General features: G+C 38.5%; 1 protein-coding gene across 1 annotated transcript in view; it reads right to left on the minus strand.

Annotated features, from left to right (window-relative positions):
* Nucleotides 1-18,468, minus strand: part of LOC126209982 (uncharacterized) — a 113,257-nt gene extending 94,789 nt beyond the window's left edge. The window contains exons 1-2 of the mRNA XM_049939092.1: nt 18,420-18,468; nt 13,286-13,590 (exon numbers count right to left, since the gene is read on the minus strand). Of these exons, the coding sequence (XP_049795049.1) occupies nt 13,286-13,590; nt 18,420-18,441 (327 nt within the window). The 5' untranslated portion in view covers nt 18,442-18,468. The remainder of the gene's footprint in view (nt 1-13,285; nt 13,591-18,419) is intronic.
* Between the last annotated feature and the right edge of the window lie 1,390 nt (nt 18,469-19,858).

Here is a 19,858-nt window from a genome sequence, read left to right on the forward strand (position 1 = left end):
TTACAGTACTACAAGAAACAAGATACACTGATGAAAATCAACTGAATCAAGGAAGTATAGAATTTAAATAGGGAAACTAACTGCTCCATTCCTTAAAAAATCACTACAATGTGGCACTGTATTTGCAGTCTGAAGAAGTATAATAAATTCAGTACTGGACTTCACATGCATGCATGTCCAAAGAAACAAACACTGCTGAGGATTTATAGCCATAATAAATCCTGAATCATATTTAAAAATTGTGAATACAGTACCTCCACATCTACACAATTTACTGGAAACAAACAAAAATCTGTGCCACACTGCAATGCGAACCTGGATTTTCCGCTTTACGTGAGAGGTTGCCTAAGCCGCTTCGGTTATCGAAGTATGCTTCACAGACAGATTCAAACTTACATGTCCCAACATCTTTTTCCCACAGCGCTTGCAGATTCATGTGATTCCTGCATAGGGAGGGACTGATATAGTTTTCTTGTCAGAATACCTTGGCTTTGGCACAAAATACAATAGTGCAATGTCTGTAAAGTTCAATGCAGTGTTCTTTTGGAATAAGTCATTCTGATCACCACATGGCTGTAACTAAAGTGAAGTTTCAACCTAACAATCTCACATCCAGAATGAGCTGAAACTCAAAAATTGGCTCTGGTAGCTTTACTGTATGATTAAATGATGATGGCGTCCTCTTGGGTAAAATATTCCGGAGGTAAAATAGTCCCCCATTCGGATCTGCGGGCGGGGACTACTCAAGAGGACATCATTATCAGGAGAAAGAAAACTGGCGTTCTACGGATTGGAGCATGGAATGTCACATCCCTTAATCAGGCAGGTAGGTTAGAAAATTTAAAAAGGGAAATGGATAGGTTAAAGTTAGATATAGTGGGAATTAGTGAAGTTCGGTGGCAGGAGGAACAAGACTTTTGGTTAGGTGAATACAGGGCTATAAATACAAAATCAAATAGGTGTAATGCAGGAGTAGCTTTAATAATGAATAGGAAAATAGGAGTGCGGGTAAGCTACTACAAACAGCATAGTGAACGCATTATTGTGGCCAAGATAGACACGAAGCACACGCCTACTACAGTAGTAAAAGTTTATATGCCAACTAGTTCTGCAGATGATGAAGAAATTGATGAAATGTATGATGAGATAAAAGAAATTATTCAGGTAGTGAAGGGAGACAAAAATTTAATAGTCATGGATGACTGGAATTCGACAGTAGGAAAAGGAAAAGAAGGAAACGTAGTAGGTGAATATGGATTGGGGGTAAGAAATGAAAGAGGAAGCCGCCTGGTAGAATTCTGCACAGAGCATAACTTAATCATAGCTAACACTTGGTTCAAGAATCATGAAAGAAGGTTTTATACGTGGAAGAACCCTGGAGATACTGGAAGGTTTCAGATAGCTTATATTATGGTAAGACAGAGATTTAGCAACCAGGTTTTAAATTGTAAGACATTTCCAGGGCCAGATGTGGACTCAGACCACAATCTATTGGTTATGAACTGTAGATTAAAGCTGAAGAAACTGCAAAAAGGTGGAAATTTAAGGAGATGGGACCTGGATAAACTGAAAGAACCAGAGGTTGTACAGAGTTTCAAGGAGGGCATAAGCGAACAATTGACAGGAATGGGGGAAAGAAATACAGTAGAAGAAGAATGGGTAGCTTTGAGGGATGAAGTAGTGAAGGCAGCAGAGGATCAAGTAGGTAAAAAGACGAGGGCTAGTTGAAATCCGTGGGTAACAGAAGAAATATTGAATTTAATTGATGAAAGGAGAAAATATAAAAATGCAGTAAATGAAGCAGGCAAAAAGGAATACAAACGTCTCAAAAATAAAATCGACAGGAAGTGCAAAATGGCTAAGCAGGGATGGCTAGAGGACAAATGCAAGGATGTAGAGGCTTGTCTCACTAGGGGTAAGATAGATACTGCCTACAGGAAAATTAAAGAGACCTTTGGAGAAAAGAGAACCACTTGCATGAATATCAAGAGCTCAGATGGAAACCCAGTTCTAAGCAAACAAGGGAAAGCAGAAAGGTGGAAGGAGTATATACCATATTTACTCGAATCTAAGCCGCACTTTTTTTCCGGTTTTTGTAATCCAAAAAACTGCCTGCGGCTTAGAATCGAGTGCAAAGTAAGCGGAAGTTCTGAAAAATGTTGGTAGGTGCCGCCACAACTAACTTCTGCCATCAAATATATGTAGCGCTACACAGGCATGCTTTGCAGGCACAAAGATAAATACTGGAGCCAAAACCTCTGCGTCAGTAAATAAATTTAAAAAAAGGTGGAAGACGAGCTTTTTTCTCCGCCCCTAGTGTCGACCATTGCATTTTCATACATTATCCAACGAAGTAAATACAAATTCTGTATTGTTCATCTTCAAATGTGGCAGCATTTCAATGTACTATGCAAATCCGACTGGCAAGACTGTTTGGGATGTTTGTCAATATGGCCAACTCTACGTTCTGAATTTTTTCCTACCTGTGAGAAGAGATGGTTGCAAATAGAAACTTTTATGAATTGTGAATCACATGCAGTATTCTCTTCACCATAAGAATAATATGAATATAAACATTCTGCCATGTATTCTTTCATGTTTGCTGCTATCTCATTTAAATCCTGTCTGCCTAATAAACTACAAAACTAGAGTGAGACAACAGCAAACACGGAAGAATATACATATCATGTCATGTTTATAACCAAATTATTCTTATGTCTAATAGTGATAGAGTCAGAAATGAAGCATGGCAATTGACTAGATTTTTAAATCTAAGATGACTCTAATTTCTGTGCAGAATGTAATGTACGAAAGAGGCGTCCGCAAAGATTTTCAAACGGAGAAAAATTTTCGCTAAACTCTCGTTCAAAACATCTTCTATCATATGCAGTCTATTATTTGGCTCTTTTTTTTTCCAGAATGCGACAAACAATGCATGACACAGTACAATAATGCATTTTCAGCTTAGAGTGACGTAAACACCTATAACAAAGAGAAAGGCACTATCAGACAAAAGAAAAATAAGCAATCAATTCAAACCAGACAAAGCACATGAAAAAGGAAGGGTACCCGTATAAATACGGACAGAGTGCCTGACGCATAGCAAAAGCTACCTGGTAAAGCGTAACTGCTAAGCTTATGACTCGAACCAAACTACTGTAGCTGTATCATCATTCATTCGACCTAAATTGTGTCTCATATTACTATGGACCAACTTTGTTTTGATTTGGAGGTGTGGCCTAAAACTTTTCTCTCCCCTTGAATTTCGAGTCTCAAATTTCAGGTGTGGCTTAGATTCGGGAAATTTTTTTTTCCTTGATTTCGAGTCTCATTTTTCAGGTGCGGCTTCGATTCGAGTGCGGCTTAGATTCGAGTAAATACGGTAGAGGGTCTATACAGAGGCGATTTTCTTGAGGACAATATTATAGAAATGGAAGATGATGTAGATGAAGATGAAATGAGAGATACGATACTGCGTGAAGAGTTCGACAGAGCACTGAAACACCTAAGTCGAAACAAGACCCCGGGAGTAGACAAAATTCCATTTGAACTACTGATAGCCTTGGGAGAGCCAGTCCTGACAAAACTGTATCATCTGGTGAGCAAGACGTATGAGACAGGCGAAATTCCCTCAGACTTAAAGAAGAATATAATAATTCCAATCCCAAAGAAAGCAGGTGTTGACAGACGTGAAAATTACCGAACTATCAGTCTAATAAGTCACAGCTGCAAAATACTAATGCGAATTCTGTACAGACGAATGGAAAAACTGGTAGAAGCCGACCTCGGGGAAGATCATTCCATAGAAATGTTGGAACACATGAGGCAATACTGACCCTACGACTTATCTTAGAAGAAAGATTAAGGAAAGGCAAACCTACATTTTTAGCATTTGTAGACTTAGAGAAAGCTTTTGAAAATGTTGAGTGGAATACTCTCTTTCAAATTCTGAAGGTGGCAGGGGTAAAATACAGGGAGCAAAAGGCTATTTACAATTTGTACAGAAAGCAAATGGCAGTTATAAGAGTCGAGGGACATGAAAGGGAAGCAGTGGTTGGGAAGGGAGTGAGACAGGGTTGTAGCCTCTCCCCAACGCTATTCAATCTGTATATTGAGCAAGCAGTAAAGGAAACAAAAGAATAGTTCGAAGTAGGTATTAAAATCCATGGAGAAGAAAGAAAAACTTTGAGGTTCGCCGATGACATTGTAATTCTGTCAGAGACAGCAAAGTACTTGGAAGAGCAGTTGAACGGAATGGACAGTGTCTTGAAAGGAGGGTATAAGATGAACATCAACAAAAGCAAAATGAGGATAATGGAATGTTGTCGAATTAAGTCAGGTGATGCTGAGGGAATTAGATTAGGAAATGAGACACTTAAAGTAGTAAAGGAGTTTTGCTATTTGAGGAGAAAAATAACTGATGACGGTCGAAGTCGAGAGGATATAAAATGTAGACTGGCAATGGCAAGGAAAGCATTTCTGAAGTAGAGAAATTTGTTAACATCGAGTATTGATTTAAGTGTCAGGAAGTAGTTTCTGAAAGTATTTGTATGGAGTGTAAAATGCTGTGCTACAGAAGAATGCTGAAGATTAGATGGGTATATCACATAAGTAATGAGGAGGTATTGAATAGAATTGGGGAGAAGAGGAGTTTGTGGCACAACTTGACTGAAGGGATCGGTTGGTAGGACATTAAAGGACACATTCTGAGGCATCAAGGGATCACCAATTTAGTACTGGAGGGCAGCGTGGAGGGTAAAAATCGTAGAGGGAGACCAAGAGATGAATACCCTAAGCAGACTCAGAAGGATGTAGGCTGCAGTAGGTACTGGGAGATGAAGAAGCTTGCACAGGATAGAGTAGCATGGAGAGCTGCATCAAACCAGTCTCAGGACTGAAGACCACAACAACAACAACAACACATTCCTTTTAAATATTTACTATCAAAACCATTCCAACTGGCTTGACCTTAAAGACATACTCTTGAAAGCTTTCCTAGCACAGGCACGCCTCTGAGGAATGGCATGTGGCAAAGTGATAGAACTTACAACAAAAACCTGGTAAAACTGGAATTTCTGCAAGACTACACAAAAGTAGCATGCATTCACTAAAATCCATAAATAGACTTCAAAGGTCATCAAAGCTGAAAAGGTCATTATGTTGAAAACAGAATGGCAAGAACTGTACAAGATTTCAAGAAAGGCAATGCACGGAATTTGTATAGAGTATTTACAGAAGACTGACATATGAGGCACCTAGTCTCTGTTTTAAAAGGTCAAGAGGAACTTCACAAATATTAAAGAAACCTGAACACTTCAAGCATATTATTTCAAAGATCTTTTAAATTCTGTACCACCCAAAATCGAACACACTTTTGATAACAACTGAGCAAACAATATGTGAAAAAACTACACAGTTACAGGGAAAGCTAGCGTAACCACCAAATCCAAAAAATTGGTGGCAAAAACCATGAGATTCCCACCGATATCTGGCTCATGGGTCATTGTAATGGGTAGGGGGGGGGAGGGGGGCGGGGGGACTTCTGGTGACTGCCACATAAGAATTAAAATCCAAGTAAATAGAGAAACAACAAAACTTATCAAACAGCCATTAACTAACATCTCACCAAAAGTTAAATGTTTAGGCAAAATAGCTGAACTTTTGACACAAGAAAAGGAGTCCAACAAGAAGATGGACTATCCCTCTTGTTGTTTAATATTCTGTTGGAAAAAAAAGACAAAGAAAGAGAAGGAACCTGGGATAAAGAAGTTGAAGAAATTACCACTGGCAGACCATGTAAAAATAAAATCCATTTACAGTGTTTGGCCTTTGAAGACAATCTAGAAATTCTCTCCAACAATGTACAATGGAAGTGATTCACTGCCTAGGAGTACTTCACAAAATTGCAGCTAAAACTGGACCACAGATCTGACAATGGAAGATCTGGGTTGGATGGTTGGAGGAGGGGACCAAACAGCGAGGCCATCAGTCCCATCACACGAGGAAAGAATGGAGAAGAAAATCAGCCATGCCTTTTTAAAGGAACCATCCAAGAGTTTGCCTCAAGCAATGTAGGGAAATTATGGAAAACCTAAGTCAGGATGGCCGGATGTGGGTTTGAACAATTGTCCTCCCGAATGCAAGTCCAGTGCACTAACCACTCACCACGTCGCTCTGTGAAAATCTTGGATGGAATAACAATAGTGTTCAATTAGGATACATTGCTATTTGCAGTCTCAATGGAATATTTGTCAACTGCACCCAGCACACCACTCACAGCTATGCGAGAGACGGCACTTTTGAATGTCGTGCCAGCACACCCCTGGGTGAGGCTGCCCTTTCATCACTTGTTGTTTCTAATGAGGGGTGCCATAGATACATGGCACCAGAGGACATAAATCCACATCACCTCACTGCTTGAGACACTGATTGGCTGGTGCACACATTTAAGCCACAGCAGTTCATAGTTCACCCAGATTAAATGCATCTATACACATAAGAACTTTAGTGTGGGAGACTACACTGGAGTAACACAATGTTACTATCTCACATATTTCGAGTTGCTCAAACTATATTGTAAAGTATACTTCAGACCCAAATTATGTAAATATAGGTGTCCCACAGGGTAGTGTCCTAGGCCCAATACTATTCCTCATTTACATAAATGACTTCCCACAGAGCATCAAGCATGGACAAACAATTTTGTTTGCAGATGACTCAAATGCTCTAATCAGTGACAAATCACCAGATGCACTGAAAGAAAAAGCCGAACAAACACTAACGGTGTACGTGGGTGGGCATCCAATAATAAACTAACACTAAATTTAAAAAAAAAACAAATGCTGTTAAATTCTATGTCTGCAAAAAACCACACTATAACAACTTTAAGTTAAACGATGAAACTATAGAATGTGTAGACTACATGAAATTTCTTGGTATGCATGTTGACAGTCTAAGTGGGAAGAACATATTAAAATACTTAGTAACAGAATCGCCACAGCATGCTATGCTCTCACAATTCTGACTGCAGTGTGTGATACTACATGTGTCAGATCTGTATATTTTTCTTACATCCACTCTGTTATTACCTATGGAATAATATTTTGGGGAGTCAACAATAAAAATATTCAAATAGTTTTCAAATTAAAGAAAAGAGCAATTCGTATAATAACCAAGAGTGGCAGTAGGGCTCACTGCCTTGTACATTTCCAAAAGCTGGAAATCTTAACTGTCCCCTGTGAATACATTTTTCAAAGTATTATGTAAGTAAAAAAAAATATTGACTGCTATGTTAAAAATTCTTTAGCACACAGCTATGAAACTAGAAACCAATACAATCTGCATCTAGAGAGGAAAAATAAAGTTAAAACTCAGCAGAGCTTGTTGTACAAAGTCATTAAATTATATAAAAAATCACCCCAAAATATAAAAGATATTAACACAATTGGACAGTTCAAAACATAAGTAAAAAAAATTTTATTAAATAAAAGTTATTACGCAGTAACGGACTATCTGAATTAAAACATGTAGTGTAATTAAAGTAGCCTACATTGTAATACATGAGGAAATAATTATAATATGAAATCCAGAATTGTACAGTACTATAAGAAAATTACATAAGGATATAAAACTAATGTAAGATACCTTAAAAATGTGCGTAAATATTAATTTTATGTGTATAAATTGTAGGTATATTGTATTGTATATGATTTTGCTGACAAAATCCACACAATGTAAATTGTTACATGGATTAATAAAGAAATCAATCAATCAATAAAACCCCAGTATCACAGGGAATACAACAATCACTATGGCAGGTGAAAGAATAAACACTGCAGAATGGGCTCAGCTGCTACCTCGGCTAAATCAAATCTTCTGAAGTCTTGTTTGAAATGCTATGTAATGCAAGACCGCAATAACTGCTTTCTCCATCAAATGGAATGTTGACACTGCCATAAATCAGGACACACACAGCAAGTGTGCATGCAAAGAAAATACAAAGTCAATTCTGTTCCACACAAATGTATACTTGAGAATAACAGAAATAAATATGATCTCTTTCAGAATCTGTATCTGCTCCTCCTGGCAATTCACACTGAAACCATGGACAAAAGCAACAGAACCATATGGCTGAACACTCAGTGCAAAACTTGCTTCATTCTACCCAGCTCTCCCTCTAATAGAAGTATAGCTAAATGCTTCATCAGTCACAATTTAGACACTGAAAGTCTTCTGCAAGTCAGAACAGATAATTACATCCAAAACCACAAACTGTTCACCTCTATGTAGATTTGCTATCAAACTGTAGCATTTCAATTAGATATTATTAGATATTGGTGCTCCAGTCACAGTGATTAATCAAAATGCTTAGGCACAACTGGACACACCCAATTACAAAGATCGCACCCACACCTCATAGCCAATAACAGTGAAAGTATCTCTATGGCTAGAATATGCACTTTGCAAGCAATATACAGAAATATGACTACATCAGTGCCATTCATAGTAATTCAGACACTTTCCAGTTCCATATTCTTGGCATGGATAATTTTGAATTTTTTGGTTTAGCTATTCAGAATAAGGGGCATGCTATTGATACTCAACTTTTCTATTCTAGTATTCATCAGCTGTGTGTAAACAGGGACATCTGTTCAATGGCACACCAGAACATGCAAAGAATTTTCACCGGCATATTATGCTCAAGGACAATGCAAAATCTAAATTTTATCTTGCTCATCTGGTGCCCCATGCCATTTGCGATAAAGTTTCTTCTGACCTTCACATATGAGAACAAATCAGAATTCTGAAACACGTTTCTGCAAATCAATGGGTTTCTACCTATGTAATCTCAATAAAAGTGAAGAGGAAGACCAGACTTTGTGCCAACTTTACAGCCACAGTTGACACCCAGACAGTGATTGATTCATTCCTGCTTCCACAAATTGATGAGCTAATGGATTGCCTTGCACATGGATGATTATTTTCAGAAATTGATTAGACCGATGCTTATCTTCAATGTCCCATTGATTGGGGGGGGGAGATCGGCTGTCATCTACATCGGCTTGTATCGTGCCTTCCCTTTTGCAATGCCTCTGCTTCTTCTTTATTTCAATGCTTGCTTGAACAAGTGATATCGAAAGTGCTGTCCTGATCAAATTATTTAGATGAGATCATTGTCTCAGGGCAAACTCTGCAGCAATATATCAAAAATTTGGATTATCTTTTTCAAGTTTTTGACTGATGCAGGACTCAAGTGTAACTTAGATAAACATTCATTCTTTCAATACTGATACTGAATATTTGGGACATGCCATTGACACCCACAGTGCTTACTCTAGATACAGCATTTAAAGGCCATAGAGAGAGTACCTTCTCCTACAAATGTATGAAAACTACAAGTTGTTATTGAAAAACTGAAATACTACAACTTCCCTCTGAACGCTGTGCAAATAGCCACTCCTTTGCATTGCCTCTAGTGTAAAAATGTTCCTTGTGTACAATATTTTCTGAAATTATAACTTGTATTGCTTAGCCACCCATGTCTTATGAATTTTGATTTGCAAAACCAGTACTGCTTGCAGTTGTCATGTCATCACATGGATTAGGGGCAATTTTATGTCACAAGGTTGGCAAAACACAGAATGCCCCATAGAATTTGCATTTAAAATGCTGTACAATGCTCAAGTTAATTACAGCTGGAAAATGAGGCTTTAGCCATAACTCATGGTGTCAAAACATTTCATCAATATCTGTACAGTAGAAAATTTTTTTTGTGACTATTATTTGCTGCTGACCGCACTTTCTTATCTGGCAAAAGATATACTTGATTGTACAGCACAGAAACTGCAACATTGGTCATTACTTCTTTCCAAATATCAATGCAAAATTGAAACTTCCTGACAGATTAAAACTGTGTGCCGGACAGAGACTCGAACTCAGGACCTTTGCCTTTCGCGGGCAAGTGCTCTAGCAACTGAGCTACCCAAGCATGACTCATGACCCGTCCTCACAGCTTCAATTCTGTCAGTACCTCGTCCCCTACCTTCCAAACTTCACAGAAGCTCTTCTGCAAACCTTGCAGCACTAGCACTTATGGAAGAGAGGATATTGCAGAGACATAGTTTAGCCACAGCCTAGGGGATGTTTCCAGAATGAGATTTTCACTCTACAGCGGAGTGTGCAGTGATATGAAACTTCCTGACAGATTAAAACTGTGTGGTGGACCAAGACTCGAACTCAGGACCTTTGCCTTCCGTGGGCAAGTGCTCTACCAACTGAGCTACCCAAGCATGACTTACAAGCCGTCCTCACAGCTTCAATTCTGCCAGTACCTCGTCTCCTACCTTCCAAACTTCACAGAAGCTCTTCTGCGAACCTTGCAGAAGTAGCACTCCTGGAAGCAAGGATCTGCAAGGTTCGCAGATGATGTTCACTTGGCATTTGCCATACCCACACCCTGCCAGTGGATCGCCACATTGTGTACCGTGATTTGTCACTCCACACAACGTTCTTCCATTGTTCAATTGTCCAATATTTACATTCCTTACACCAAGCAAGGTGTCGTTTGGCATTTACTGGCATGACGTGTAGCTTATGAGCAGCCGCTCGACCATGAAATACAAGTTTTCTCACCTCCCGCCTAACTGTCATAGTACTTGCAGTGGATCCTGACGCAGTTTGGAATTCCTGTGTGATGGTCTGGATAGATGTTTGCCTATTACACATTACGATCCTCATCAACTGTTGGTGATCTCAAGGTGGCAGCACAGTGCACATAATATGAAAAACGTATGTTTTTGGGGGTGCCCGGATACTTTTGATTACGATCAAAAGTATCTGTACATCTTTCAGTAGACATTAACATGGGGTATGTCCACCTTTTGTCATTATGATGGCTTGAACTCTATTGGGGACACTTCCAATGAGATATCTTAATGCCTGTAGATGAATGGCAGACCTTCATCAAGAGCTGAAATCAGAGAAGGTAGTGACGTCAGAGGCTGGAGTCTGGAGGTGTTAAATTGAGTTCAGGTTGGGGCTCCAGGCACGCCAGTTCATTTCATTTCACAAATGTTTATTACTGACAATCCACTGCCTCACAGATGCTTTACAACAAGGTGGATTCTCATATGATGCTAACAATCATCATGCTCAAACTGTTTCTCTACTGTAAGCAGTACACAATGCTGTAAAATATGTCCATTTTTATGCATTCTGCATTTTTTGGTGCAAAAGGGAACCACATCCTAACAACAAAAAAACAACTTCTTACCACAAAAGCACCTCATCCATGTCCGCCTGCTTAGCTGGGTGGTAACATGCTCGCCTGCCATTCGAGCAGGACCGGGTTCTATTCCCGGTTAGGTCGGAGATTTTCTCCACTCGGGGACTGGGTGTCGTGTCATCCTCATTCAAGTATTTGTCTAAATCACGATCGTTCTCAAATGATTTACACTGACAACAGTTTAGAATGAAAACGTTTTTATTTTACTAAATCACATCCACAAAACAAACTGATAGCCACGTGATCCTATGTTGGCGGCTCTTAGCTACACCGACCTTACCACACCAATGGACCACGATCAAAAAGACCACGACCTTTGTCCCCTATCCTCTGTCCTGTGTCTGGTCACGATACACTACATTGTCAAAATTATTATTTCTAAACATGGCCATCATGCATTTACAATGTTACAATATTAAAATACGTAAAACTAAATACCTTATATTATTTTGTAGACAATCATCAGATTATTTACATATTTAAGGGCACTCCACTTTTTGGCAGTTTCACCCCTCTTCTTTTGTTTAATCACATCTTTGCCTAAAAGGTGTGGCATACGAAATACTTATTTTGCTCTACATAGATCAAAAATTGAACAGTACCTTCACAATAAAAGACAATAACTTATTATGCAGAGGTTTTCAAACATCCTTACAACTTAATTTTTATATAAAACATGTTATTTAATGTCCAAAATATTATCGCTGCTGCTATGCTTTAAATTTGAGTTTTGAACTATTTTGAAGAGCTCTTATGTTTATGGAGTACTCCTATTTCAGTGATCAGATACCCAGCAAATCCAATGATTAGCAAGACAAGCACACCTTACATTATTAACATATGTACCAAGTTATGCACTGAGACATAGGCAATTATGTAACTAAGTAATTCAATGTGAAACTGTTATATGCCGCCTCCTCTCTTTGTCAAGAAGGTGACCCCATAAATATATTGACTTGTGCTTGCTACACCCCAACTATTCTTCCACAGTAAACATTACGACATCCAGCAAATTAGTTACACTATTACAGTATCTCTTGTAACCTCACATCACCATGCTAGCTTGGCTATTGCTAGCAGTTTGAAACCCATGAATGATTCCTTCCACTGATTTTGCACTATTTTTTACAATCATCCTCCACAATGTTTGATGATCCCAGTCCATCAGTACATGAGCTCTGCCTGGTCTTGATGTAGCTGGGTTCCTTCTCCGTGGTTCCTCCTCACAATCACATTGCCAACAGTACACTCGGGCAGCTTAAAAGAGGTGAAATGTCACTGGTGGATTTGTTTCTTAACTATCCATTGCTAGGCCATACTTGAAACCGCTGAGTTCTCCTGACAACCATTCTGCTGTTACTGTTTCCCTACCAGCAACACAATACTCACCACCTTCTTTTATACCAGTGGATCCACCTCTCGTGACACCTATTGGTTACTTATGCATTCTGTAGGTGTGTCTGGAAACGTTTGATCAGAGAGTGTACGAGTTTTAGGGGAGCAAAAAGCTGCTTTAATAAGAGCCACAGGTCCCCCTGTTTAACTATGCAGCTGCTGTGTTTTGCTGGTAACAGATACCTGTAAATACTGCAAGATCGTGCACGGCTTGAAACTGCCCAATGGAACAACACTGCACAGCACCATTTTACACAGAATGGTGTTAACCCTCTAATCTCGGGTGATTTTCTGATTTTTCCTTGCAAAATCACGGGGAATTATTATTCGAACTATTGTACGGATAGAATTGGAAGAATGTAACAAGAAAACCAAAAACCTAATTCAGAGATTGAATAAAACTTTGCAACTACAAAATAAAAGAAGAAAAGTATTAGAGAAAAAGTTGTTCTGAAGATGAAACAGAGAGATGGAAAGATAAGAAAGGCATGAAATCCTTCCTAGAAACATAGGAAAATAATAATATGGAAGAAACTGTTTACATAGATGCCGATGCCAACAGTATGACAAAAGCGTATGCAATGTGTAGTATACTGATCTACTTACATAATGCCTCATTTCATCAATTTTTCCTTCTCTGGCAAGTAATGCTAGAAAAGCATCTTGAATGTCAAGTGGGCATCCAGCACAGAGTACATCAGTATTTTGATCTTTTTCATGTAATTTTCCTTTATTGGTTAGGTATCTTAAGGCCTGTGTTACATAACTGAGGGCTGGTGAAATACTGTCGCCCCCCATCTTGTGTTGTGAATTATGCTTCAGAATATTTTTAGTGACTGTAGAATTTTCACACAATACCTCCAGTCTGGTCCATACCATTGTTTCACCTTCATCTCTGAAGTATTTTGCCACTGCAACAAGGTATATGATTTATATTCACAAATTTGTGTATTTATAATGGAGAGTTAACAATATGTAGGATGTTACACATATTATAGAACTTAACATCTAATGTCTACCACAATTCATTCATAGGAAATAAAGAAATAAATAAATCCTGTAAAGGGAAAAGAGATTTTCAATAGATGAACTTCAAGATTTTTTTTGTTTTAATCCAGTCAACTTACCAATAACAGAACTGAAATCATCTGTTAGAGCATTATACAGTATTATGTTTGCATAATGTGCTCCATTATATACCATGCAGAGATTTCCTATCTAATATTTAAATTATATTTACTAATTGTATCACTATCAATCACAACCACACTATGCACTGATGATTTTGTAAATTACATGAAGCAAATAAGCGAAAAAATTGCATGTTGAGGATCGCCTGTTGTTTAAACAAGATTCTTATGAAACTCTTATATATGAAAAAATCTTATTTGCTAGTGACTGATATCACCTGAATGTGATACTATCTGTCATTATGATTGGAACAGAGTTAAATAAGCTCCTTTCACTGTACACATCTAAGTATATGCAATAGTATGAATGACAACTGCAGCCAAACTCGGTTCCATCAATAGAATACAGACCAATACAGTGCTAAACCATATTGTATTGTTCACTTTAAAAGCACTTTAAATTGAAAAGGTGCACTGATACTAATGCACTTCATTAATCAAGAAACAAATAGAGAGAATGGGGCCAATGTGCAAGAAGAAGAATGAGCAATTTCTGGAAATTATGCAGGTATCACCCATGCAAAGTCTCAAGTCACTCGAAAAAGGCTCTGGTGACTTGTATATATAAGAGTGGTTGTACAAACGGACTCACAAAATTACAGACCAATAGCAGTTTGCTGCAGGATTCTAAGTATAACTATGATACATTTTCTTGAGATGAAAGAGCTTCTATCCACAAATCAACACAAATTTAGAAAGCACTGCTTGTGCAAACTTACCTTGCCCTATTCTGTCATGATATCCTGTGAACCATGGATGAAAGGGAAATGGGCAAATTCCACTTTTACAGATTTCTAGAAAGTATTTGACACAGTGCACACTTCAGACTGTTAACAGAAGTGTAAGCATATGGAATAAGTTCCCTGATATGTGATTTGATGACTTCTTAAGTAATAGAACCCAGTATTTTTTCCTCAACAGTGAATGTTCATCACAGACAAGTGTATGATCTGGTTGACAGGTTCAGCAACAATCTGCGGCTGTTTGACAATGATGCTGTGGTGTACAGGAAGGTGTGATCGTTGAATGACTGTAGGATGGCACAAAATGATTTAGCAAAATTTGTGGGTGGTGTGATGAATGGCAATTTATTGTAAATGTATAAAAATGTAAATTCATGCAGATGAGTAGGCAAAAAAATCCTGTAATGTTCGTATACAGAGTTAGTAGCGTACTGCTTGATATGAGATGGTGCCCAAAAACATAAAGAATAAAACATTGCCATGGACGGAACTTGTGTAGTATGCATTTCTGCCGCTAGGCGTGTAACTCATCCCCAGGTCAGTGCCACCTTTGTTGAAACCTGGCTTGTTCTGTTCATATGCAGTGATTGTTTTTGCTAGCACTGTTTTGATGTTGTTTTATTTTTTATGATGGCAAGTTCAAGGGAACAATGTGCAGCTGTGAAATTTTGTTTTGAAAAACTCAAGTGTACTAGTTGTTTGCTCCATTTAAAAATGATGACATGTCGATTGACAACAAACCTCATTCTGGATGTCCATCAACTGCCTGAATCAATGAAAATACTGAAAAAACTTGAGAGCTTGTACTCATAGACTGTGGACAGACAACTGATTGACTGTCAGAGATTGGTGGATTATCTTGGAGCTCAGTTCAGCAAATTTTAACAGAAAATTTGTGAATGAAAAGGTGCAAAATTTGTTCCTCGGGTTCTGATTATAATCAAAATGAATATTGAGTTGAAAAATGTGTTTAGAAATAACAAATTGAAACTGATTCAAATTTTCTGCCATAGGTTATTACTGGTGATGAGTCATGGTGCTATGGTTAGGGCCCAGAAACAAAGCAACAGTCAGGCCAATGGAAGCTGTCATCAAGTCAACCCGTCCAAAAAAATTTCATGAAGTCAAATCAACCATCAAAACAATACTGACTTGCTTTTTTGATGCCAAGGGCACAGTTCATTCATTCAGAGTTTGTTTCCCTGGGCCAGATCATCATCATACTTTTCATTTGGCAATTTTAAGAAGACTGCACAACAGTGTTCATCAAAAAAGACCCAAATTGTGGCAGACAGGAGACTGGTTCTTCCACCATGACAATGCACCTGCACACGTAGCCATCTATGTTAGACAGTTTTTGGCTAAAAATGTCATGGTTCCAGTTCCCCATGCACTTTACCTGCCTGACCTGGCTCCATGCTACTTTTTCTTATTTCCACGCATGAAAAGGGGCATGAAAGAACACCAATTTGATGACATTGAAAGAGTCAAGAGGGGAAAAAAACGAGGGAGGAGCTATATCAGCCATTTCTAATGATGACTACAAAAAAATGTATCGAATAGTGGAAGTACTGGTGGGACAAATGTATTTGTTGTAATGAAGAGTATTTTGAAGCAGATAAGGTTGTTTTGTAAACAATTTGAAAACTTACAGCTTTTAAAAAATAATTCCTTTTTTTTGGGTACCCCATAGTGCAGTCACATCAATTAAATATCTGGGTGTAATGTTGCAAAGTGATACGAAATGGACCAAACACATAAGGACAGTAGTAGAGAAGGTGAATGATCGACTTCAGTTTTTTTGGGAGGATTTTAAGGAAATGAGATTCATCTGTAAAGGAGGCTGTGTATAGAACACTAGTGCAAACTATTCTTGAGTAATGCTCAAGTTTTTGGGATTCCCACCAGGATGGTTTAAAGGAAAACATCGAAGCAATTTAGAGGCTGCTGCTAGATTGTTACTGGTGGGTCTGATCAACACACAAACATTACAGAGGTGCTTTGAGAACTCAAGTGGGAATCCCTGGAAGGAAGACAATGCCCTTTTTGTGTAACAGTGTTGAGAAAAGTTAGAGAACCGACATTTGAAGCTGACTACAGACAAATGAACATTTTGCTCAATGACCATGAAGATAAGGTGTGAGAGATGAAGGCTCATGTGGAGGCATAAAGACAGTAATTTTTCTCTCACTCAGTCTGTGACAGGAGCAGGAAAGGAAAAGACTAGTAGTGGTATAAGGTACCCTCTGCCATGCACCATACAGTGGCTTGCTGAGTATGTATGTAGATGTAGATAAGCCGATCGTAGTGCACTCGGAGCATGCTGAACGAATTACAACCCTGGATTGTGTGAAGAATTTACTTAGACCTAAGAACTGGTAGTGACAGCTACTGAAAGAAACCCAGTTATCGGCAGATACTACAGAAGCACGAGAGCCAATCTTGTTTGCTTTGAATTTTGACATAGATGAACCTAGATTATCCTTTTGCAAATTCTGGCCTTCTGCCTCCATACTTGCATCTATACTCCGAACACATATTCTTCAATACTTTAATGTCACTGACTTGTGCAGAGATGAAGATGCTTGCCCACACTAGTGCGGAGAGCTGCAAAAACCAGTCTTCAGACTGAAGGGCAAGAACAACATATGTTGAATAATATTTTTAAAGAAGGTGTTTTTCTGCATAATATTTATATCACTGTAATATATAAGAAATTACATTTATAACTTCCCTAAAAGAATAATAAATTCTCTATGTAAATACTGTATGTGGATGACATAAGGGAAAAAAGAAGTATGTCTGTTAGGAGCAACATTGCACGTTGCTACATTTTAAGTTTGTATAATTTATGTTGTGTTTATATCTAAAAACAAAGATGATGTGACTTACCAAACGAAAGTGCTGGCAGGTCGATACACACACAAACAAACACAAACATACACATGAAATTCTAGCTTTCGCAACCAATGGTTGCTTCGTCAGGAAAGAGGGAAGGAGAGGGAAAGATGAAAGGATGTGGGTTTTAAGGGAGAGGGTAAGGAGTCATTCCAATCCCGGGAGCGGAAAGACTTACCTTGGGGGAAAAAAGGACAGGTATACACTCGCACACACACACACACACATATCCATCCGCACATATGTTGTGTTTATGTTGTTAAGGGAAGGGAAGGAAGAAAGGTGAAAGCTAGTGGTGACAGATAGTCTACTCTTCTCAAATAGCACTAAGGAGGCTGCTGAGGTCACATCCCCAACCAATGGACAGTCATCATGGATAATGTCACATTCCCTCACACTACAAGACACTGTGAAGATGATTGGTATTTGATATAGGACAATGGCTCAAAGTCTGGTTGGCACAAGCTGCAAGCCACCACTTCTTCTCCCACTGAAGCACTGAAGGCCAAATACTAGAGGCAAACATTTGTTCCCTGACTGAGATTCGAATCAGCTATCTCTGAGTTTAGTGCCACTGGACAAGCATCCGTTCACATACCATCAACATTACTGAATCCATCCTCTCTTACCTTTCATTCACATATACTGCCTGGGAAAACTAAGCTTACAACACAAAAATTCAGCTACTTCTGTTCTCACCCTCTATTAATAATTATGATTTCCTTCTCTTCTTCCCTCCTCTGAAATATTAGATCTGAACTATGTTCTTACACCGGATGCTGTCAGATTTCTTATCATCTACTAATTACTTTCTTCCTCACTCTCCCTCTGACCAACCAACACCCCCCCCCCCCCCCCCCCCCCGCCCGCCACGCACACACAACACACAAATAAAATGTTTTTACTGACCTTGTCTGTCATCCAGTTCCATGCCATCTGGATAGATTATAGCTGTAAGTATTGGATGTTTCCATGGTCTGTTTACAATTTGTTTTAATCTGTAGCATAAATTATTCACAATCAGTGAAGAAGTAGTTAGACGTAAATCATTTAGTTCAATCTTTAAACTTTTTGACCACCTCGAGGTAGGTTGCCAATCAGGACTCAGTACTACCTGTAATGAATACCTGTAACATATAAGCAGAGAAAAATATTAACTATAAATAAATAATTTTAAAATTTTAGTGGTAATAATGTGTATTTCACAAAACATTCCCTAGCTTTGAAATGAAAGAAGCTGGGTGAACAATATAAGGTCCATTACAGCTACATCTACATACGTTTTCTGCAAGCCACCATAGGGTGCATGGTGGACGGTACCCTGTACCGTCATCGTGTGCACTCCTACAGTCACTCAATGATAACACCTTCTCACACACCACAGCATCATCAACAAACAGTAGCAGACTGCTGACCATCCTGCCTTTCAGATCATTTATGTATGTAGAAATTAACAGCGGTCCTATCACACTTCCCTGGGGCACTTCTGACAATACCTTTGTTTCTGAAGAACATTCACCGTTGAGGACAACATATTGGGATCCATTACTTAAGAAGTCTTTGAGCCACACACATACATGGAAGCCTATTCCATATGCTCATACCTTTGTCAACAGTCTGCAGAGGGGCACAATGTTAACTACTTTTCAGAAATCTAAAAATATAGGATCTGCTTGTTGCTATTCATCCATTAGAATTATATTACATAATGGTTAGAATTCTATAGGGGTAGTTTTTAATATCAAACTGCTCATTTTATAACAAAACATCAATACTCCTGCAACTGAGACAGTAAGCTGGTAAAAATGAAGCACATTATGTGTGAGCCAGACACACAAGCAGTACACAAAATGCAGGGATAAGAACAGGGCAAAACGAAAATGATGGTGCCTCATAAGCAGAAGGAATGCTGCAACATAAAGACCTGAAGGTTGCTATTTCCAGCAAATAGTGCAGGGATGAGAGAGGAGGAGAAGAAAGGAAGAGGAAGTGAAAGACAGGGCAATGGAGATTCTTTAACTTTGTTTTTACTTTGAGAAATGAAAACTATATAAACAAAAGAAACTTACCGGTATAATAGATACACAGTCCTTTCGCAAACGTCTTTAAAGGTAACTGGATGTGTCATATATGATTTCCAGCCTTGTTGAAGCCTTACTATGTTGGCATCATATCTCCTCTTCACTCCACCAGGAGTCGAGTGCAAAACCTAATTTTCATAAGAATCTTTATTTAAGAGTAATAACATTGACACAAAACACAGAAAATAAAAAATTAATAAAAAAAAACAATCATGTGGCAATATTTGCACTTATTTTACACCAACAAAAACCACTGAAGTTAACTGA

This window comes from Schistocerca nitens, chromosome 10 (genome assembly GCF_023898315.1).
Source record: "Schistocerca nitens isolate TAMUIC-IGC-003100 chromosome 10, iqSchNite1.1, whole genome shotgun sequence".
In the NCBI taxonomy this organism is placed as follows: domain Eukaryota; kingdom Metazoa; phylum Arthropoda; class Insecta; order Orthoptera; family Acrididae; genus Schistocerca; species Schistocerca nitens.